This window comes from Aethalodelphis obliquidens, unplaced genomic scaffold (genome assembly GCF_003676395.1).
Source record: "Aethalodelphis obliquidens isolate GAN/ISIS:26980383/991018 unplaced genomic scaffold, ASM367639v1 scaffold6, whole genome shotgun sequence".
Taxonomy (NCBI): domain Eukaryota; kingdom Metazoa; phylum Chordata; class Mammalia; order Artiodactyla; family Delphinidae; genus Aethalodelphis; species Aethalodelphis obliquidens.
The window spans coordinates 3297425-3321120 of NW_020837950.1; the positions used below are offsets into that span (position 1 = coordinate 3297425).

The following is a 23696-nucleotide window of genomic DNA, read 5'->3' on the forward strand; positions in this document are numbered from 1 at the left end:
CCTGGTGACACAATGGTTAAGAATCCGCCTGCCAATGCAGGGGACGTGGGTTCAATCCCTGGTCCAGGAAGATCCCACATGCCGCAGAGCAACGAAGCCCCTGCACCACGACTACTGAGCCTGTGTTCTAGAGCCCACGAGCCACAACTACTGAGCCCGCGGCCACAGCTACTGAAGCCTGTGTGCCCTAGAGCCAGTGTGCCACAACTACTGAGCCCATGTGCTGCAACTACTGAAGCCCATGCACCTAGAGCCTGTGCTCCGCAACAAGAGACGCCACCGCAATGAGAAGCCCGCGCACCGCAAGGAAGAGTAGCGCCCGCTCACCACAACTAGAGAAAGCCCGCGCGCAACTAGAGAAGACCCAACGCAGCCAAAAATAGATAAATAAATAAACAAACAAATAAATAAATAAAAGACTATGGTCTAAAAAATATAATAGTGCATATTTACTGACATAAACACACCCTTAAGTCCCGTCTTTCATTCCTGCTTTATTTTTCTCAGTAGCTCTTACCACCATTTAAAATACTAAATGTTTTACTTCCTTAGCTTTAAATTGTCTGTTTTCCCCCATTAGAATGTTAGCTCTGTGATAGCAGAGGATTTGTTTCGTTCACTGCTGTCTTCCCCAGACCCAGTGTAGTACCTGGAACATAGTAGATGCTCAGTGAATGCTTCTGAATGAATAACGTGAAAGTTGTAACTCGTGATCATTTGGCCCCTGATTTTAATATAAATACAAATAGTTGAGTTTTATTTTACAGGGTTATTTCAGATTATAAGTAGAATTAAATCACATTGTTTAAAATGGGGATTTATCTATTCATCAAAAACCTCAGAATTTGTACTAGAAATGTGCATAGTGCATTGGAAGTTATGCAGCTAACTCAGTAATGCAATGCTGTTATCACATGAAAGGAATTTTGAAATTCTCTGCTAAATATCACTCAGGAAATTGGTGGAATATCTAAAAGCACATTTTTTTTTAAACTTTAAATGTGAATTATCTTCAGACTAACCCAAAGATATCCTGAAATGTCATTACCCAGTTTGACCAGATTTAGCAGAAATGACTTTTCATTGTTATAAAAAGAAAATCTATTCTGACTAATATTTGCCACCTTAAAGAATATTAAAAGAATATGCTATAAAATCTAAAGTAATTCCTCTGAAGGAATGTCAGCATATAGGTGCTGGTATGTTTTTATTTTTAATCATATTATGTTACAAATATTTTTATTTAAAATTTCTAGCATCTGAACTACGTACACTTTTATTTTTAAAACACATGGCTCTTATTTCTTTAAGCAATATGTAAGATAATAGAAAAGGGTATGCAACTTGACCAGCCATTTTATGAACTAGATCTTTCAAAACAACAGCTCTAATGCCAAATTGCCTGCAGTATTCTCTCCAGGACAAGAAACATACAAATAAAAAGCTATCTAGTCAGTGAACATCACAGACTTGTTTGCAAACTATCTTTGGGCTGATGTAGTGCATAAATTACGTCTGTACAAGACTGACATATGTGCCTATTCCCCCCTTTTATTTCAGAGCATTGGGGAGTCGACAATGTCTGTTGTGTTAAATCAGCTGCTTCCCATGATTAAGCCTTCGAACCAGAGGACTAATGATGACTACAGCCCCGAAGAGCTGCTGGTCCTCCTGATATATATTTATTCTGTCAGTGGAGAGTTCTCAGTGGACAAAGACCTGGGTGAAGGTGAAGAAAAAGTGAAGAAAGCGTTGGCTCAAGTCTTTTGTGAGGAGTCTGAATTGTCACCTTTGCTGCAAAAAATCACAGGTGAGTGTTTAACAAAAATAGAGGACATAAACATCACTGATACCGAAAACAGATTTAAAAATAAAGGCATTTGGAAATAGGATGTAACCATCTTCATTGGAGTTGTTCCGAATTTCATGAGGCCTGATGAATGCTAGCCAGCCTTTCGGATTAGAGGTTTTTGTTGTAGGTTTTTTTTTTTTTATTCCAGTTGTGGTAGGGAAATGGCCTTCTAGCTGCTTGTCAGTATTCATATTCTTAGAGCCTAAGCCTTGTTAAAATAGCAGAATACTCACAGGGTGTAATATCTTTAAGGAAAAATAGAATGATGTGCATCCATCCTATTCAAAGGATTTCTGTTGACATATTCTCTTTGCGATTGTCATTTCAAACTTAAAAACAAAAAACCTGTTTCCCTAAGATGTTGTACAATGTTATAGGATGAAAATTGCCATTTTCAAGAACAGTTTCATATTTTGACTTCTCATATTTCATCTTGAATCTGAATTAATGGGTACTATCCAAAATAATCCCCAAACATCCCAGTAAAGTAGGCTGTTGATTTGGGGGAAGTACCTAATTAAATATCCTAAAATCTAACCATTTTCACTTCTAGTAAGAACTGTGGTATAACTTACGGAGATATTCATTTGTGTTGTTTCATATCAAATTCAATATTCTTTATATTTTGTGTAAAGCTTATTGCTAGTAGTGTGGATTGAGCCTGGGCCTGTTTGAGAGTGAGAAGTTATTAACACTTACATGTAAAACGTAAATACTTTAAAAACATACCAGGTTGCCGTTCATTCATGGATATGTGTGTGTGGGTGCATGTAGACCTCTCCACTGGGGAAGGCTCAGCTGAGGGAGGTTACATATCATCTGACTTTTCCTCCTGTCCCCTGTCCTGCCTCCCTGCGGGGGGGGCCCAGCTTTCTCAGAAGCGGGCTGTGTCTCTGTCCACCTGAGCATCCCGTGCATGTGTGCTTTCCTTTGTGCCCAATGCTGACCTTTCCTGTGTCTGGTCATGGAAAACGAAACCCTGACAAGGTGGAAACCGAATGAACTTCCCACAGAAATGAAACGTTTCCTTGCCCAGTACAGAACCTGCTTGCCAACTTAAAATCTACCTAAGGAAAGCTTGTGGGAGTTGTTCCCATTTCATTAGGGTACAGCACTGAGTGTGATTTCACGTGTGTGTTTGGCTATAAATGAATATTGACTTAGAAAGACTTAATATGGTTTATATACAGCTTAGAACAGTGATTTGATTCAAAGTCAATTTGAACACTAGGAGAGTATAATTGGAAGTTATTCTTAACACACATAATTCCAGAAACAGACAACAAAGATGGTGTGTTCTAACGAGGGTGTTTGGATAGCTTTCTGCAGCGTTAGTGTGTTACTGTATTATTTTGAGAATTGAGGTCAAGCAGTCAGTGTTCATTCGATACTCGTTCAAGGTGTTTATTGACCCAGAATTTCATTCTTTATTGGTTTCTCTGTTTTATGATTGCTCAGGATATTGCATTTTCTTGCTTTTAAATGTGATTTCACGTTTAAAAACACTTCTGTACATTCATGTTTATATTAGGAAAATTTGTAAAGTTAGCAGCTGAAGGTAAAAAAAATACGAATTTGTGGAAATTTTAGTGTATCTTTAAATTTTGGAGACATCTTATTTTATAATACAAAGTATATATTCCTACCTAGATTAGCTTTGGGTTTTTTTTTTTATTTTTTATACATCTTTACTGGAGTATAATTGATTCACAATACTGTTTTTATGGCTGAGTAATATTCCATTGTATATATGTGCCACATCTTCTTTATCCATTCATCTGTTGATGGACATTTAGGTTGCTTCCTGTCCTGGCTATTGTAAATAGTGCTACTGTGAACATTGTGGTACATGTCTCTTTTTGAATTATGGTTTTCTCAGGGTATATACCCAATGATGGGATTGCTGGGTCATATGGTGGTTGTATTTTTAGTTTTTTAAGGAACCTCCATACTGTTCTCCATAGTGGCTGTATCAATTTACATTCCCATCAACAGTGCAGGAGGGTTCCCTTTTCATCACACTCTCTCCAGCATTTATTGTTTCTAGATGTTTTGATAATGGCCATTTTGACCAGTTTGAGGTGATACCTCATGGTAGTTTTGATTTGCATTTCTCTAATAATTAGTGATATTGAGCATCTTTTCACATGCCTCTTGGCCATCTGTATGTCTTCTTTGGTGAAATGTCTATTTAGATCTTCTGCCCATTTTTTAATTGTGTTGTTAGTTTTTTTGATATTGAGCTCCATGAGCTGTTTATATATTCTGGAGATTAATCCTTTGTCAGTTGCTTCGTTTGCAAATATTTTCTCCCACTCTGAGGGTTGTCTTTTCGTCTTGTTTATGGTTTCCTTTGCTGTGCAAAAGCTTTTAAGTTTCATTAGGTCCCATTTGTTCATTTTTTGTTTTTATTTTCATTACTCTAGGAGGTGGGTCAAAAAAGATCTTGCTGTGGTTTATATCAAAGTGTGTTTTTCCTACGTTTTCCTCTCAAAGTTTTATAGTGTCCGGTCTTACATTTAGGTCTTTAATCCATTTGGAGCTTATTTTTGTGTATGGTGTTAGGGAGTGTTGTAATGTAACTGTCTAGTTTTCCTAGCACCATTTATTGAAGAGGCTGTCTTTTCTCCATTGTATGTTCTTGCATCCTTTGCCATAAATTAGGTGACCATATGTGTGTGGGTTTGTCTCTGGGCTTTCTGTCCTGTACCACTGATGTATATTTCTGTTTTTGTGCCAGTACCACACTGTCTTGATTAATGTAGCTTTGTAGTATAGTCTGAAGTCCAGGAGCTTGATTCCTCCAGCTCTGTTTTTCTTTCTCAAGATTGCTTTGGCTATTTGGGGTCTTTTGTGTTTCCATACAAATTGTGAAATTTTTTGTTCTAATTCTGTGAAGAATGCCCTAGATTAGATTTGGATGTACAGTTCAAACAGGGTGGATAAGATGTGCTACTTAGACTTGACATAAGTCAGCTTGCCAGTGGAACACACATCAACCCTTGTGGCCACCAAAAGGACTTGATTTCTGAAGGTAGATTTTTACTTGGCCAGTATAGACATGCCCCTTATTAAGTATGTTGAAAAGTCACATGTCCTGAGAAGTAGGGTTTATGTTTACAGTTAGCTGCTGAAGAGAATGTTTAATCTACATCTCAGGATAAGGAGTAATAGGACAGCATTGAGGCAGTGGTGACTCAGTTTTGTAGAATAGGATGGAATACGCAATATGTACTGGAAGAATTGAATTGTCTTCCAAATGTGCTTAGCCTTTCATGGAACTAGGTTAGTTTGGCTTTTACCATGAACTTGCCCACAGTGTTGCACTTATGTTATTCCAGTTTATAATCTCAGCTTACTTGCTACTGGTTGGCAGAAATTACGTTATGTCTTGTGGACATTTTGTGGTTGATGAGATTTAGTTTAAAAGTACTATTGAAAATAAGCAATCAGTATAAGAATTCTACTTTTTATATAATGCTGTAATTTTACTAATCTTAACTGTTGATTGAATCAAGAAATCAATACTTCTTCTGTACTAAAAATTAAGCATGTTATCATCATTCAACTGCTAAGTGATAGAACCAGGATTTGAACCTTCTGGATCTCGAGCCCATGTCTTTAAACATGGAATTCTAAACCTGCCACAGGCTCACTTCCGTAACCACTGCATATTGTATTCTGTAACTTATGCTTGCTTAAACTTATTGTTTTATGCCATGCATTCTCACTTTCTGAACAGTGAATTAATATTTGGTTAATATTATAGATATTACTTGTGCTTTTGAATCTGTCTATAATAGCTACTTATAGGAGTTTCCTCATACCTTCCTATTTTGGTGCATGTATCCTCTTTGTTTCTCCATTGCTATAAAGAAATTAAAATATTATATCTAGTCACTGAAATCTATTGGTTGTCTAGCTTTCTAAAACAGGAGTAGCAAACTTAAATTCCTTTTATTTCAGTAATACCTCTCGACAATAATTACCCTATATTTAAAATTCATATTTCCTTTTATATGTTAAAAATGTAATTTATTTTTGATAGTTTCTTTCATTTCTCTCTATTCTTCCCTTTTATGGAAAGGGCAATGAGAAATTGTGTTCGGCAAAACAAAGCAAAACTTAAGCATGGTCAACGGCAACGTATTATTTTCTTTTTAATAGGTACTCTTGGGGAGAGTCGTGGGCAAAAACTCTCTTTTCTACTCACACAAAATAACAAGGGTTGGCTCTCAGGGTGTCAGGGATGGGAGCTGTAAAAAGAAAATTGGTACGGCCTAAATGTTTCATTTAGTGTTGTGCTTTCTCAGTCTTGCTAAGTTCAAAGAGAGTATCAGTTTCCATATATGTTAGTATTTGCATGGCAGTCACAAGAGAAAACAAACGAAAACCATTTGAACTTTCTTCAGAGTATGAAATCAAAACACTCATTTCAAAGATCTGTGCAAATGTGGACTATCATCATACAGGGAGCTATGTCAGAAAAAGCATAGGCTTAGAGCAGAAATCCTTGATTCAAAAGTCCTGGCTCTGTCATTTCCTAGCAATGTGTGTTAGTGAGCACATTACCATCTCTGAACCTTGATAATAAATATAAGCGCCCTATTGACCACTCATGATTTTCCTGAGAATAAAATGATGTGACGTGTGTGAGCTAATTTTTGATCCATAGAGCGTTGTAATAGGTAATTTTTTTTCCATTGCTGTTATTATTTTGATGGCATCTAGCTGTCATATAGGGCAGTGCTTCCCAGCCTTTTTAACGCTGTTTTGCACACAGGCAGTAAGAATGTTTGCAGAGTCTACTGAGGTAAGTGGACAGGCTGGTGTGGTCGGGGGCAAGCAGCAGCAGGGGCTTGATCACTCCAGGCCCTACCCGCCAGACCTGTGAACTGAAGCAGCAGCTTGGCACACCTGTAAACTATTAAGGGCAAATCAGTGCTCTAAGGTATGTTGATCAGGAGGCTCTGGAATCAGGAAACAAAGAAAAACAAAACTTGCATATGGTTTTTGACACCCACAACTCTTGGAAAACAATTTTTTTGGTAAACAATTTTTATATTACTCATTAACTTATGTCCCTGAATTTTTATAGTGTCTTTAAAGATCAGGTCAATAAGAGCTAGATCTGTTTAGTTAGGTTCAGTGTAATGCTAGGGAATGAAAGATTCAAAATATCTAAGAACTTCATGGTTCAAGAGAGAGGCATGATAATACCATAGAAACTGTAATTTATATTTATTAGATTCTTATTTTACTTCCTGTTGATAATTTGGGATTATCAATTTCTGTATTATATTAGGATTGTACCTGGATATATGTAATGGAAAATTTACAAGATTAGCTTAAATAATAAATAAAAATAAATAGGGATTAATTTTTTTTCTCAGCAAGAAGTTAATAGACAGGCAGCAGAACTCACACTCCTTTTGGCTTCCTTCCTTCCTCCCTTTCTTCCTTTTTTTCCTGTCAGTATATTTCATCATCATGGTCATGAGGTGGACACTCCTCTTCCATGTATTGTGTCCCTGCTTTAGGAAAGGAGGGAGGAAGGATGAAAGTAAAAGGAGTATACTAGTGGTGTCTGCCCTTTTTTATATTAGGGGAACCATAGCTTTCTGGAAGTCCTACCCAGAAGACTTGTAATCGTTGCCTAGAACTGGGTTTCATGACCACCTCTGGCTACCAGAGAATCTGATGAATATTTTTAACTGGGCACATATTAATCATGAACAAAGTCAGGGTTCTGTTAAAAGAAAGAAGGTGAGAGTGGGCATTATGTAAGAAACTTGAATTTGCTGCAGTTATTATTATAGGCTTCCCTGACAGAGGAAATTCTAAGGCAATATAATATACTGTGAGATGGAGTGATGCCCCGGGTGCAGTTAAAGTATTAGTTTTCTTTTACAATATATACTGAAAAAACACACTATTGTGTGCTAGTATCATTGGACTTATAGCACAAATATTTTAAACTTATCAGTATTCATTGAACATGTCTATGTATCTGGCATTATTCTCTCTAAGCATAGAAACCCTGGGGGCGGCAGTGGTGGAGTAAAGGCTCTGAGGATTTGGAGTCAGGTGGGAATATCAGGTAATAGCAGCATTATAATATCTGATAATCCTAGATAATACTATAGTGTTCAAAGTGCTTTTGTAAACAGTATCGCCTTTGATCTGAAAAGAATATGTACGTTTGAACCCATAAACTTATATGCCTAAAATATTATACCCCAAATATCTGAGCTCAAATGAAATATATCTATAATGCTGAGTTCTCTTTAAGACAGTTTACTCATAAATATACTGCTAGTTTTTCAAACATGGTTTGGAGCGGAGAATATAAAATTGTATATAAACTTGGAAATAGGAGAGTTGCAGTTTTCCCTGTGTTTCCATTTTTTCCATGGCAGTTCCCTCCCTAATAAACCTTTTGTCTTTAGGTAAAACCCAGGTACACTTTGGGGAGGTCCCAGAGTTGCCTGGGTTTTTGTAATAGGTGTAAAGACTCATAAGGCAGGGCTTCCCTGGTGGCGCAGTGGTTGAGAGTCCGCCTGCCGATGCAGGGGACACGGGTTCATGCCCTGGTCTGGAAAGATCCCACATGCCGCGGAGCGGCTGGGCCCGTGAGCCATGGCCGCTGAGCCTGCGCGTCCAGAGCCTGTGCTCCGCAGCGGGAGAGGCCACAACAGTGAGAGGCCTGCGTACCAAAAAAAAAAAAAAAAAAAAACTCATAAGGCATATATTATTATGTTTTATGAATGGAAAGGTTCTCAACAATTATCCAGTTTATTCATTTTGCACAAGAGAAAATCAGTGCCCCAATAGGTTGACTAATTTGCCTCAAACCACCAACCAATAGCCTATCCAGTGCAAGGATGGAACTCAAGACTGTGTTTTCTGATTCCCAGTCCAGAATTCTTTTTACTAGACCAGTGATTCCCAAGCTTTGTCTCATGGATCCCTGGGAAAATCTAGGAGTTAGAACAAAAGGTTCACTCCTGTGTGTGTGCTTTGTGCTTCATCCATATACTCAGTATTACTCTGCACATATAAATATACAAATATTTGTAGATATAATTGTAATTTATAAAATAGAAATTCATTTAAAGGTATTGCTGAAGCTATAGAATTTTTCCTTTGTATCTTTTAGGTAACAGATACCAAAAACATAATTATAAGATATCCCCACACTTTAAAAATGTTTGAAATCATGAGTTGCAATAGGAGTCTCAAACTCAAATGCTTACAGGGACCAGCAACTAATATAAATAAGTAAAGTAGGTTAGGTTTTGGAAAAACAACAGTGAAAGTACAGTGATAATTAGCAAAAGATAGTTGGTCTTAATAAAGGGGGCAATAGGGAGTGGTGATGACTATGTCAAACTGGAGATCCTCTAATTGTTTCCAGGAGAGCATGAGTCTAATATTGCCAATCTCTCAAGAAATCAGGAATCTGAGGGGTTTTTTTTAATATTCTTAATTAACCAAATTTTAAAAGTTGGCTCATTTTCTAAAACACTGCATGAGTCAAAGAGATTTTATTGAAGGGCAGAATTCAGCCTGTACGCTTCCAGGTTGCCATCTTTATACTAGAGTTTAGTATCTAGTGTACAACCCAGCATACAGGTTGCAATCTTTATACTAGGTACTGCCTCAGGTATTGATTACAGAGAAAAGCGTTTAAATCTCTAATACTTACTAGAAATCTGAAAGATCTCTAGGCAGATGAAATTAGACACTACAGTTCGGTCAGAAAGCAAAGGAAAGGACCTAGTGACCTCCTTTTTTGACTTTTTTTAACTAAAAGAAAAAAAAATCACATTTGTTTACATTTTAATCTGGCATGAGTTTACCAGTGAAGTAGCATAGGTTTTCCTTCCAAATAGATCCTGTAAAGATACCATATATAAGTGGAAGTAGACTTCCCACAGAACTCTGTCTATTGGGTGGAAAATGCTGGGAAGCAATTTTGGGTTTAATATTAGGAAGACAACTTAGGAAAATAAAGCCAGCCAGCAAGTCTGACTCACCCCCATGAGAAGAGCTTCCCAGCACAGGGAACTGACACTGAGACTTGTGTCAGTAGGAATTTTACTAAGACATTTTAGGACTTTAAAATATTACGGTGTGAAAAGTCAGTTCTGTGGAAGGGATGGTGCATAAGTTCTCCTCAAATTCTGGGAAGACGGTATTTTTCTAGCTAGGTCCATAGTTGTGCTTCCTTTGCTATGTAATTCTCAAAACTTTGGCATAAGACAATGGCAGGATTCCTGTTATTCTAACTGGAATAATCTGAACTTCACATTGATTGGGATAAAATGTATAAATTACCTTCATGATGCACCATGATTTTTAAAATCATCTTTAACTTTTTTAAAGTTTTGATTTTAAGGGATCTTATTTCCTAAGTTTTTTCTTCTCTATTCCTTCCCACTTGTCTTTTGCCCTGTTTAAGATCAACCATGGATAATAAATGAGGAAAGGCAGGTCCAGTTTGGAAAGCAGTGTTCTTAGGGATACTGAAGGTTAGAATAGTCTAGTGAGCTCTGAACCAATATCCACTTGCATTCCTGTGAAAATCTAACAGAGGACTTCGAATGAGAAGGAGCTGAGAATTTATTTTCAATGGCTTGTGGAAGGCAGCTTATGGTACTTTCAGGTCTGCTTTCCAGTGGAAAGCATATGTATCTACTCTTATCTCCTTAGTAAGACGAAGCCACATTCTACAACCAAGAGTACAAATCTATTTGCAATGATTTTTTTTTCTTTTTTTTTTTTTTTTTGCGGTACTCGGGCCTCTCACTGCTGTGGCCTCTCCTGTTGCGGAGCACAGGCTCCGGACGCACAGGCCCAGCGGCCATGGCTCACGGGCCCAGCCTCTCCGCGGCATGTGGGATCTTCCCGGACTGGGGCACGAACCCGTGTCCCCTGCATCGGCAGGCGGACCCCCAACCACTGCGCCACCAGGGAAGCCCGCAATGATTTATTTTTGACAGCTTTCCTCTTTTGAAAAAATTCAGGTAAACATAGACCATATAAAATTATTATTGCTATTTATGGCTGCCACTTTATTATGAAAACTTTCATCTCCATCAACACAAGGCATAGACGTTTTGTTTATTATGTTAGTAGAGCTATGTCTTTCAAACAAAGCATTTTTCATCATTGGTCAATTACTTTCCCAGCGTTGTGGAAAGTCAGTCTTCTTTGTAAAATATAAAGCATTTCCCAACAGAGCATTGTAAAAGGTGAGGAACTCATGAGAATTTCTCCTCCTGTGCTTCCTTTACTCTGTCACCTCTGCATTCTCTCCTCCTCTCACAGCTTTCCCTCAGTAATTCATCAGATATGCATTTCTGCAGATTTCTGCTCCTAGGGGCACTATTTCAATTGAAAAATAGCTTTCAAGATTTCAGAAATCTTTCCCTTGCAAAGTTGTTCCTTGGACCTTGAGGACTGCCAGTGACAAAGGATGTTGCTGTGGTAACTAGAAGGGTGATCCCAAAAGTTCATTGCCAGCCTTCATGTTATCCACACTTGAATGAAAACTTCAGTTCATTACAGTAGGTGACAGTGTACAAAACCATGACTGCAGAATCCACTCACTCAGATGAAAGAGGGCTTCAGGATGCAGGGGGAAATTCATTTCAGCAAAGATTCTGCCTCACCTCTTGGTTCTAGTTTATGGATTCTCAGTTATTGTGGCATTCCAGTATTAGACTTTTCATTAAGGGATATACCTTCATTTCTAGTGTTTCAGATTTCTTGTTTCAGGGCTGTCAAAACAAAACAAAACAAAAGCTTTAAAGACTGTTGTTTTCTATTATGGTTTGTAACACTGTTTGGTATAGTAGGGTCTATTTTTCCTCTTGATTTCTAAGATTTCTGTTGGAAACTCTAATGAAAAACATATGTCTGCCCTAAATCACTCCCATGAGAAATGTTGGAACTGTTACATTTAGTTTTACTGTCCAACATATTAAAATAGTTAACCACAGCACATATTACAAAACAGCTATATCAAGTGAAGTTTACAATGTTTAGTTCATATTTAAAATATATCACAAGCTGTGTATAAAAATATTTAGAGCTGCCTATTAAGGTAGCTAACCAGTTATGTAATTTTGCAAAAATATTAAGAGATCACTACAAATTACTTTCTCAAGTACTTAATTTTTCCATACCAGCTCATAAAAACAGTCATTCTTAACTAAGACACTGGAACGTATCTTCTTGCAGTGGTATTTATAGATGCACAAATGCAGAGACAGACTGTCCATATCGTTAATTTTTATGTCTGCACATGATGCCAATAGTAATAATTGTGTGTGTGACAGAGAGATTAATACTTGCTGATTCTTATTAACTGCACATTAGACTATAAATTTCTCAGTCATGAAAGAGAACAAGTGGAATGCATGGAATACAGGGTAATTTTCTTAAACACATAGCTCTGGATCAAATAGGAGTGATTGGGTGGTATGGTTGAAAAGAGCACAGACGGGAAGGGGCCTGATGTTTATTCCTAAATATGCCCATAGGTGTGTAACCTGAAAGTAAGTCACTTAGCTTCCTTTGGACTCAGGATCCTCATCATAAAATTAGAGTTTTATTAGGTGAATCTAAGGTCTCTTCTTTCACTACCATTCTATGGTTCTAGCTTCTTTTGCTTTTTATTTTTATTGGAATCAATGTACTCCCTTCCCTACCTCTAAATCAGCTCCTCCTCAATACCATTCTATCTTTTCCATGCTATCACTGTCACCTCAGGAGGGAAGCAATGGACTCATTGACTCAACCTCAGCTCCTAGAGAGCAGCCCAGCTCTGTTTCCTTTGAGATGCTGTTTACAGCTCTCCAAAAATTCTCCCTGTTCTTCCATGGCCTTCCCTCTAAAATCCCTGACTCCACACCTGCCCACCCATTTATCCTGCCTGCTGATACCAGGTTAACATTCTTAAATTTAATTTTCTATTTTAATATCTTTAAAGTTTTTCCTCCACTATTACAGTCATACGTTCTCCTTGTAGAAAATTTGGAAATGTCAAGAACAGTGTAGAAGAAGCCACATACAATTTTATTGAATATTGATGAAAAGCAGATACTTGCCATTTGTTTTCATCTTTTGTGAATTGCCGGCTCATGGTCTTTTCCTTTTTTCCTACTGATTATTAATTTTATTCTTAATGATTTTGGATCAGAGCATTTGTATTATTAAGGTTATTAATCTTAGTCATATATTTTGCTAGCATGTCTTCCTAGTTGGTATTTGCTGTTCATATTTGCTTATATGGCAAGTCTGGAGACAGAGCTATATTTAGGAATTTTCGGGGAGGGGCTCCAACAGTGTGATTGGGACTCTGCATCTTTTAAGCTTTTCATCCTTCTAAGTATTGACCTCATTCTTTTCTATCACAGCTGCCTCTGTGTGACCTCTCTCCCTCCCAGACATTCCTGGCTTATGTCATTCCAGAATAGCAACTCAGGAAAAGAGAGAGCTTTTTTTCTTCCAGGGGTTGTAGATCAATCCTAGGAAACGAAGCTGACTGTCACTGTTACTGATCCACTCACTGTTGCCAGGGGAATGGGGCTCTCTTTGGCCAAGCTGAGTCCTGTGTTCATAGCTGTGTTGGGAGTGAGCAGGAGGGAGGTCGGGGCAGGGATTTGCAGAAATGGGCGGTGGGCTGTGATCGACAGTCCAGCACTGCCATTTAACATAGGGTCTGGAGTAATTCCACAGAGGAAGGGATACTGATGTACAAAAGCTAGATATGTCCACCATGAGAACATTCACTAATAAACCAGTTTTATTTCTTTATATTTAAAAAATACATCTTGGGCTTCCCTGGTGGCGCAGTGGTTGAGAGTCTGCCTGCCAATGCAGGGGACACGGGTTCGTGCCCCGGTCCGGGAAGATCCCTCATGCCGCGGAGCGGCTGGGCCCGTGAGCCATGGCCGCTGAGCCTGCGTGTCCGGAGCCTGTGCTCCGCAACGGGAGAGGCCACAACGGTGAGAGGCCCGTGTACCGCAAAAAAAAATTTAAATAAATAAATAAATAAATAATACATCTTATCTTCTCCCTCTTGGGTTTTGTATTTTGCCTGTAAATGGATAAAGATGTCATTGGCACCAGAATAATTGCTTCAAGAGTAGGTATTTGTATGCCTAAAAATAATTGTCTGAATTTTCACTAATGTTTTAAAAAACAGCATCAGAACAACTGTGGACTAAGGGAATTCTTAGAACTCAAGCTGCTTTCACCATGCAATTGCCCCTCAACACTCGAGTAGCAGTAATTGTGCCTGTCATGCATGACTGTGTAATTATATATAATTCTTTGAATATAAGAATTAGAAGGGCAGAGATTGTCATCTGGATGAATTTTAGAGCTCCATTCATATTTATGTGTTCCTTAAAATATTTATAATCGGATTTTCTTCCCTGCTGACAGCCATATACTTGTTCACTGTAGTATAGTTGGAAGGTCTTTTGCTCTTTAATAAACACAGAATAACATTTAAAATTACCTATGAACCCACTACCCAGAGAAATCTACTGTTAGTATTTTGATATGTATTTGGTGATCTGTTTATTGGTAAGTGGAAATTCAGATCCCATATATGCATCCCAAGTGAATATAGCAGGTGAGATTTTGTTTTAAATGTGTTTTTTAGTTTATCCGTTAAGGCCAGAGTGCCTAGGATAAATAGGGCCCCAGGTATAATGTCACATACGGTTTCTGAAACTAACATTGGAAAGATGGTTGTTGAGAATGTTGGTTCTGAATCCATGTCCCAAGTTCTAAGAGACATTATCCCTCAAAAGTCAGATTACCCTTAATCAGAACATAAAGGAGAATAAGCCAAAAAGGAGGTCCATTAGGACCTTGGGTAGGAGGAAAAACACTTAGGTACAAGTAGTTCAGCCTAGAATTGTGGCAGAAGAAAATTAAAGAGAGACACAACAGGCTCTAGGCTCTGACTTATAATTTTATTATGTGAGAAGAGAAGATTAATATTTTAAAAACCAGGAGGAGAACATATGTATACAACCATGGTGATACTCATTTGTATTTTGAAATTTAGTTGTAAATGTAACCAAGAACGTAATTCCCATAGAAGCCTGACTCTTTTCTGCCTTCGGGTGTTGCCTGTTTCTTCTGTGCTTAGCACCTGGACTGAATTGGTCTCAAAAGGAATGGTTATTTTCCCTGAAGTGTTTATGAAATGAAGCCCCCTTCTGCTTTTTTTCCCTTTCATTTTAAACACAAGACATATGCCTGCACCTATTCGTCAAGCTCTTGAGTTGTTGCCAACCTGACAGAGAGCCATCTGGAAAAGGAAACTGTTAGGGTGCAATGTTCATTAACAATTTACATTTCCCAACGTGTAAAATGCTTAATTCTAGATGCTGTGGTTTTGTCCAAACTATACTGTAAAATAATTGGACTCTTTATTTCCTTATTTTTGTTGTGGTGGTTAAGAACAACAGTTAAATCTGATCTGTTTTTTTCATACGGTGAGGTAGGATTGGGGGTTTCTTTTCTGTAGAAATCACCACCTTGCAAAGAATTTAATCTTTGGCTAAAAAAGGTTTCTTCATAGTTAAAATGTAGTTGGATACTTCCTCACTGGGAACGCACACCCTTTCTGTCAAAGTGTAGAAACAATGCACCATGTAAACAATAACACTTCAGTTATAATTTACAGTATTCAGGGCATCTCTTTGATGTACAAGAAGTGAAGCACATGTTTTCATCTATCAGAAAAGCAGAACGCTTTACATTTCGTTCCCAGAAACAGATATCAAGACACCGATTTTTTTCTGTGATTGTATCTTTGTTATTATTTTTATACTTTAATCTCTTGTTTCCCATCCCCCTTCTCCCTTCCTTCCTCCTGATCTCACACTTCTGTGAGAGAACTCATAAAACTGGTCACCTTGGGAGTTTGCACACTGTATTCTTGATTATTTCAAGTTGTTCTTGAGAATGCAGAAGCCCAGACAAAATGACATCATCCAGGATGAGTACAGCCTTTTAGTTTGGAAATGGGTATTTAATGGCTTTTGATTATAGAGTGATTGTAGCATTTCAGAGCAACAGCCCTTCCAGATATTCGGCTGGAAGTGTTGACGCTGTTATATGTCAGGGCCGCTATACCCAGAGTTTAGAATAGAACAAAACCACCAGGGTGTATTTGTTGCAACTTCTTGGTAGGGTATGTGCAAATTACAATCAAAATATCAGATCTCTAATTACTTCCTTATTGCTTTTGTCTTTGCAGTTCTTTCTTGAGCCAATTTATGCCTTATCATTTTTTAAAATACAGATTCAACATGTGAAAGATCCGGGGAAAAGTTCTGGGAACATAGATTTGTTGGCTTTTTGATGGGCCTTTTTAAGGACATGGCTCTTGTTTTCCAATTTGGCAGTGAAAAATAATCAGTGTTTTGCTTAAAATAATGGAAGAGCAAAAATGAACATGATCAGGCTGAAAAAATATCTGGGTCATTACTCTCCAGGGTATAGGGAGGAGCTAGAAATGGTTACCAAATACTGTGCTACACCCACAGCGTCCTCTGTGTCTGGACCAAAGGCACACACCCCCTGCACTGGACTTCTCAGAGCAGTAGAATGTCATTTTTCCATGATCACCTTCTCACTCTGGAGGCTTTTCATCCTTTTGTACCCTTTGTTCCAGCCACAGGCTTTTCAGTTCCTTAAATACATTACATTCCCTCCAACTAACTCTCCACCCTAGTCCAATTAACCCGTTCAGAGCTCAGCTCAGGCCACATGTCCTAGGCTCAGCCTCCTCTGCCCCTCCTTACTAGCTCAGCACCCTCCGCCCTCATCATGTGTCTAGTGAACAGTTCATTATATATTTTTGTGATAATTTGATTAGTGTCTGCCTCCCCCCCGGACCCCCCACCGGCCCCAGACCATAAACTCCATCAGTTTTGTTCACCATTGTATCTCAAGTACCGAGTATGCTTGGGGGCACATGGAAGGCCCTTCATAAGTACAGTATTTATTGAATGAAGGAGGGAATAAGAAAGCAGCTCTGGCTCAGCTCCAGTGCTTCGTCTGACACTGCAATGCTACAGATATGTTGCAGCTTTCCCAGAGGAACTCTGCTTTGGAGAACAGAAAGGTTGGTTGAAGAAGAGAATGGGATATCAAAAGGAAGCCATGCCCTATCAATGAGAGTTTGGAAATCCCGTTGTTTGCAATATAGTTAAGAAAATATTTCATGCAGTGAAGACAAATGGTATCAGCCATTAATGGAACTGTTATTTTGTGCTTTAATATTTTTATCCTACCAGATTTTAAATTCCGGAGGTTTTTGGTTAAATTTGCTGTTTCCCCATTTCCCCTTATTTTTTTTCATCTTTATTACTTTGCCCTTCTTCTCTTTCATCCCCTCGTCTTGTTTCCTTGCCTGCTAGTGAGCCTGCCGTTCAGCCATACCTGGAGTGCAAAACATTTTTTAACTTAACTTTTAGATCCTCTGACAATTCTTTTCCAACCTGAATATAACAAGGAAGAAACCAGCCCCAGAATGTCTGGGGAAGTTCTTTGGCCTGTGGACAGAACCACAGGGGCAGGAGAGCTTCCTCTCAAGATGGTGATTCTTGGGAATCCGACTGTCTCATCCATGCAGCTTATAACTGTAGTTAGGTGGGCTGATCATTTGTCTCCCACTGTAAGGTGCTTCAACGGACCAATTCCATGAAGGAAAGTAAATGTCACGTATAAACCATGATTTGAAAACCAGTGTCATATAATCTAATACAATCAGACTTTTTATTTTTTAAATCCGCGGTTCTTTCTCCTTCCTTCCCTCCTTACTTCTTTCTTTTCAGCCAGTTTTTAGGAAGGGACAACATGCCTCTAAGGTGGTGCTAAGTACAAGAGGTGCAATATAAACAGAGTGGGCAAGGTGTGTGTTGTCAGGGGGTGACTCTTAAGGGGAGAGGGTCTTCAGTGCCACAGATGTCCCTGAGTTCTAGCTTAATCTCTCCAGTTTTCCCTCAACCCCCTCAGCACGATTCCCTTCCCTTTATCCTTAATGCCTGTCAGTAGTATCCAGCTATAGCCTCCTAACTAATGTTTCTTAGCAAATCTTTCCTCAGCCAGCTTCTGTAGTCCTTTCCGGCTGCTCTCCCAAACCTTCCCCCCTCCCAGCCTGGATAGAACCATTTCTCCAGAAATGTTTTCTAAAATAACTTTTTTTTTTTTTTGCACCACATCTGCTGCTCCCACCCTTCTACTGCCCACCTCCACACCTAATAATCAGGCCCTAAACCATGGGAGTTCAGTCATGAAATTAGCATTCCTAAATTACAGCATTCTATTCAGTATTCATTGATTTAAAAAAAAGACTTAGAGGATGTAATGTTTAATATAAAGTGGAGGAGGGTTTTTGCTCCCAGCCCCATGTATCTGGTGCCTGCTTATGTGTAACCTGAGGCCCCATCGTCAGGCATGTGTGCCCATTCATAGAAACAGGAGCATGCATCCTGGCTTCAGAGTTTTGCTTCTCAAGGCGGGAGCTGACTAGCCTGAGCACGTTTTGCTTTTCATACATATAGAAGAATATGTGATAATTTTTTGTTGCTACAGTGAATAGGAAAATTGCAAAATGCTAGTGAAGGAGAATGAGAAAAACTTTAGATCCAGGTATATAGTATGTTTAAGAACCCTTAAGTTTTCTCTCCTCAGGATTTAAATAATTTTATTTTCATCTCTACAATAAAGTATTTTCTAAACTGTGCTATATTTTAATACCATTTCCTGTGCATAAAATACATTCCCTGCCTCCCATTCTTACCTGTAAAACTCCTACCTGTTCTTTAGATGCAACTCAAATATCATTGCCTTTCTCATTCCTTCTCTAATCATCCCAGCCCGAAGTGACCCCATGCCTCAGTATTGATTTGTGACAGTCCTAGGGCACTTACATTTATGTTGCCTCATGTGCTTGATAGTGGCACATGTGTGTTCTTCCTACCTGGTGATCTTGGACAAGTTACTTATTCTCTCTTTACCTCCACTAGTCCATCTTTAAAATGGACGTATAATAGTACCTATCACATTGGATCGCTGTATATAACACTTAACAGTATACCGCTACTATTGTTTGTTTTCTCTTCTGTTACCTTAAGCTCCTTGAGGGCAGCGACTGTTTATTATTCACCTTTGTATTCTCAGCTCCCATTTTAAAATTGTGGTTCTGCATGAAGGAAGAAGTAAAGGCCGGGTTATAATATTTTCATAATGCTCTTCACTTTTCTCTATTCCTAGACTTGGTTCAAATGGAATGGAGGCTAGACTGGCCTTTGGGGTCTAGAACTGGCTCTGAGATGTTATGCTGTGAAAGGAATATTTGATAATGAGTGCTGTTTTCTGTAAAATATTGCTTTATAAATCTCTGCTGTATTGCAGAAACTTTTTCTTCTATTCCTGTTAAACCAAACACTGTAAACAGTATATCATCTTCTTGGGAGTAAATCTAGATATTCTTCTCCTCCAAAGTTACTTTGCTCATCTAGAAATTGACCCTCACATTTTTCTTTCACACATACATATTTGGAACTTAAAAATTGTCTTTTAACTTTGTAAGAAAAGGAAATTTAACCCATGTGTAGTTGAGATGAACTTTCTTCTTATACTTCCTTTCTCTGAAGAACGTCTTATACGTTGGGGTATAATCACCTGAACCTCAGCTTTCATTGGTCCAACTATGTGGATTTGGGTTACCAGACACCAATGCATTTACCTGTTTGAGAAGAAGGGCACTGATAGAGTTGGTCTTTCTCCTTCTCAAATGCTTGGTTCCATGTTCCTAGCATGCCAGTCAGCACTAATAAGAATTAATATTTATTGTACACCAGAAATGTCTAGACATGGCCCCAGAACCATCCTGTGGGGTGATCTAGCTCACTGAACTCAGAGGCTGAATGATACAGTGAGATGTCAGCCCTCTAGTAGGACAGAGCCCTACCCCAGCAGTACTCTACTCCAACAGGCTTATCACCGGAGCACACAGAGCCTTTGTTCTCTGGTTCCCTGGGATGGGAATTCTTAGACTGTTGTTACCACAGATGTGCCTGTGAAGATCCATTTGGATTCTTCTCTAGAGTGGTTTCCAAGTACTGTTCTGCAAACCAGCTATATCAGCATCACTGGAGAGAGTTGTTCACCATACAGCTTCATAGGTCCTATCCGAGCCCTACTCTGTCAGGGAGTTGAGGGGCCAGGTCTGGGGATCTGTCTGGAGTTGGAGCAGTGTGTTCTATCTGGAGCCCCCTGGATCAGGCATGGGAAAGGGCTTTCCCTTGAGACATCACCCCACTGGAGATACCTGGGACCTCACCCTCTCTTCCAGGGCACTTAAACAAGGTCCCAGGTTACTGAACGGGGTGGGCGTTGTCAACTTGGAGTAGGTCAGCTGGCAGAGTCTCAGGTATCAGCGAGCATCTTACAGGCACTCAACTGGTGACTTGCTGGCCATATCTGTCAGTGCCCGTCACACAGCTATTAAGTGAAGGAACTAGAATTCAAACCTAGTCCTGTCTGGGGCCAGTACCAGAGTTCTTTGTCTCTGTACCATGTTGCCTACTAATTCCGGACTGAGTGGCTCCAGTCACTCCTTCCTACCTATCTACTCTGTTTATTTCTCCTTGTTTATTGTGACACAGCTGTTCCATTTGGTGGCTGAAGTTCTTGCCAGGACAGTGTTTATGCTTGGACTCTTCCTTTCCTTTTGTGGTGAGTGAGCTGGAGCTTGTCAGCAGGTCAGGGTTCAGAAGTCAGGGTCCAGGAGTTTTTTTCCCTTTAGGTTTTTTTTACTTGGCACCAAAGTGAGTGAGTCTTGGGAAGTTATTCCTTAGGTGATCCCGTTACTTCAGAAGCTGGTTTAAATGGATAATAGGAGGTGATGATGGCAGCTGAAATATTTAAAGCAACAACACATTTTGGAAAAGAAGACAAGAAAAATGAGAGCAATCCTGGTAGCTGCTTATGTTAGTATTCTTGATTAATGTCTGCTTTTTAAAAAATCAAATCGCTAATGCATCTCCAGTCACTGCACCAGTCCTAACCAGTTAGTTGTGTTTATGTAATATTAAACAGCACACAGGCAGGGCTGGCTGAAATGTCACTTTCGTCCACGGAGGGAGTCAAGACTACATACCTTGCTGCTTCTCCAGACCTTGTCTCTGCAGCGTGCGCTTCTGAGTGTGACCGGGTCACAGCACAGCACTGAGGCAGCTCTGCCCGTGATTCAGAGTCGCTTCTTTTGTGGACTTGGAAGGGCCCCCGAGGAACTGCCCATGACAGCCTTCTCCCAAGCCAGCCTGCCTCTTTCCTTCTGCACCTCAGAAGCAAATTGGATTGCAGGCTCGTATCCAGCAAGCCTCAGCTGTTCTGTGGCCCTGTTGTGTTTGGCCTCCTCCGTGTTTGTGAAACCTTCAGCTGGAAGCCAAACTAGAATAGAGCAGCTTCAGATAAATAGCTGGGGGTTTTGGGTTTTGTTTTGTTTTTCTTTTCTGGTTTCTCTTTGAAAAATGTGAAGAATGGCAGGAATTGGTTGGGGCTGAGTCGTGGCTGCTTCTTAGAAGGGCCTGTGCTCTCCAGCCGGCCCAAGCATCTGTCCCTTGCTTCCTTCTCTTGTAGTAGCTGCGGGTCCCCAGCTGCAGGGCAGTTTGTGGCTTTGCTTTCCCATCACTGCCGTGTTCTCCCTCCACCTGCCTGTTAGCGGAATGGAAGAGAAGGACAAGCGGCCGTCCTGACTAGTTTGGAAGTAGTTCACTTATCATTGCATCATGTTTTTATAAACAGGAACTTGAGATCCACACATTTATAAGTGTTTTTAGAGGAATGTGTCAAGCACAAGCTGTGGCACGTAGTAGCCACTTGGCAAACATCTGCTAAATGATTGAATCTTCAACTAGAGGTCCAGGTGTTTGGGGACCCAAGGTCATGTGTTTGGCTGGAAGAAGAGACATCATGGGGCAGTTTGGGAATATTAACGGCACTCTAAATACACGCAGAGCTTGGAAGACAGACAGCAATTTTTTTACTTTCCATGAAATACGGGGCTTTACTTTTATTTTGTGATGGGATACCTTGACCGCTTTATATTGAAGCCCTTTTGGAGACCTTAAACTTTAGTGACCTTATAAAATGTCAACAAATTTTCTTTCTTCTCATCCAGGCAAAAAGTCCTCTTGGGTCCATTGGGTCTGACCATCTCTCTAACCTGATACTGTCTATTTCTCTCACTGTGGGCTGTGAAACAGGGACTACATCCCACGTCTCTGCCACGTCTGGACTTCTGGGCCCCAGAGACTTTGGTGTTAACCGTGAACCCTCATTTTGTTACTAGCACCTTGGCTCTGCCCTACCAGACCCAAAACAAGTTATTAATGGCCCTGTCACAGTGGTTTAGGACTAGAGTTCCACAGATTGCCTGAGTCGAAATCCTTATTCATCATGTGGCCCTACAAGTTATGTATCATTTCTGTGTCTTTATTTTCTCATCCGCAAAATGGGTATCCTAGTAGCACCTACATCATAGCATTGTTAAAACTGTGCCGGGCACATGGTGAGTGCTCAGTAAATGACAACTGCTGTCTTGGTGGTGGTAGTGACAACAGCAGTCGTATCTGTCTTGAGTTATGAGGATGTAGCCACTAAGAACTATTTTGTGATTTAGTTTTGTCTTACGTGCATTGAATACTTGGAGAATAGCAAAGTCCTTTTGTCACCAGATTGTAAAAGTATTGGATACTTTTTTCCCCCCTTAATGTATGGTCAAGATTTTTTTTTTTTAATTTCTCATTGATAACTTTAATTCAGATCTCCCAAAATAACCAAATAACCATGTTTAATTTGAAAGTTTTAATCAAAGAAGTGATGAGATTTGATTTATCTTTTGGGATGATTTCACTGAACAACTGTTATGGTCAACTTTGATTTGATAGAAAAGACACTGTCAGCGACACACACAAGGGTCCAATTGCTTTCCTGGTTATGAAAGGCAGATGAGGCCTTTGTGAGGGAAGGTCATTATCTTCCCATAGTAATTACTATTCTATAAAAGCCAACACTCTCTCACACCTGATTACTGAGGGAAAACAAGACGCTGGTTTCTGTGTAAGCGCCTTGTGGTAAAGGCCAACTTTGGAATTTGGTCTGATGTCACTGCTGATTGGCCCCAGGGGTCTGGGTTTTGTCTGTGTTATTGGAATACCTCAATTTATCTGTTTTCCACAGGAGATCACAGCACTCTTTAGGAGTTTGGAAAGTTCTGAAATGAAAGCACACTTCAGGACTAAGACATAGCTCTCCCAAACACTGGCAGTCCTCACAAGGCTAACAGTGTCTGTTGACCTTAAGGAACGATTTTTTTTTCTTAGCCATCAAACCACAGGATTTTTAAACTGGCTTTATGACCATCTCTCCCTCTAGTCCACCCTCTTACTTACTTTGGACAGAAACTCAATTTCAGGGGCAACATTGTCGTGTTGGGCCTTTTCTTTCCAGTTTCTTAAAGATTCCTTTCAGTTCTACAAGAGAAAAGCAAATTCTATCAGTTATATTTGGTTCCCAAAGTGGCTTTTGAACCCCAAGTGATATGGATACTACTGAAACAAAAGCCTTCCATTAAAAAAAAAAAGTGGATGCCTTGCCAGTTATAAGAGGAAGTAAATGTGTGTGGTGGATGAAAGAGAGGGGAGGGAGGTGTGGAAGGAAGTATTTGAGAGTCAGAATTGAAAGCGTCCCTGCCAATTAGGCCCGTGACCTTGGCTGTTTCTGAAGCTTTCAG

General features: G+C 39.5%; 1 protein-coding gene across 6 annotated transcripts in view; it reads left to right on the plus strand.

Moving 5' to 3' along the window:
* Window positions 1–23696, plus strand: part of SCFD2 (sec1 family domain containing 2) — a 411631-nt gene that overhangs the window by 165387 nt on the left and 222548 nt on the right. For all 6 annotated transcript variants that reach the window (XM_027102958.1, XM_027102957.1, XM_027102959.1 and 3 more), the window contains exon 5: window positions 1561–1810. In XM_027102958.1, coding sequence (XP_026958759.1) covers window positions 1561–1810 — 250 coding nt within the window. The remainder of the gene's footprint in view (window positions 1–1560; window positions 1811–23696) is intronic.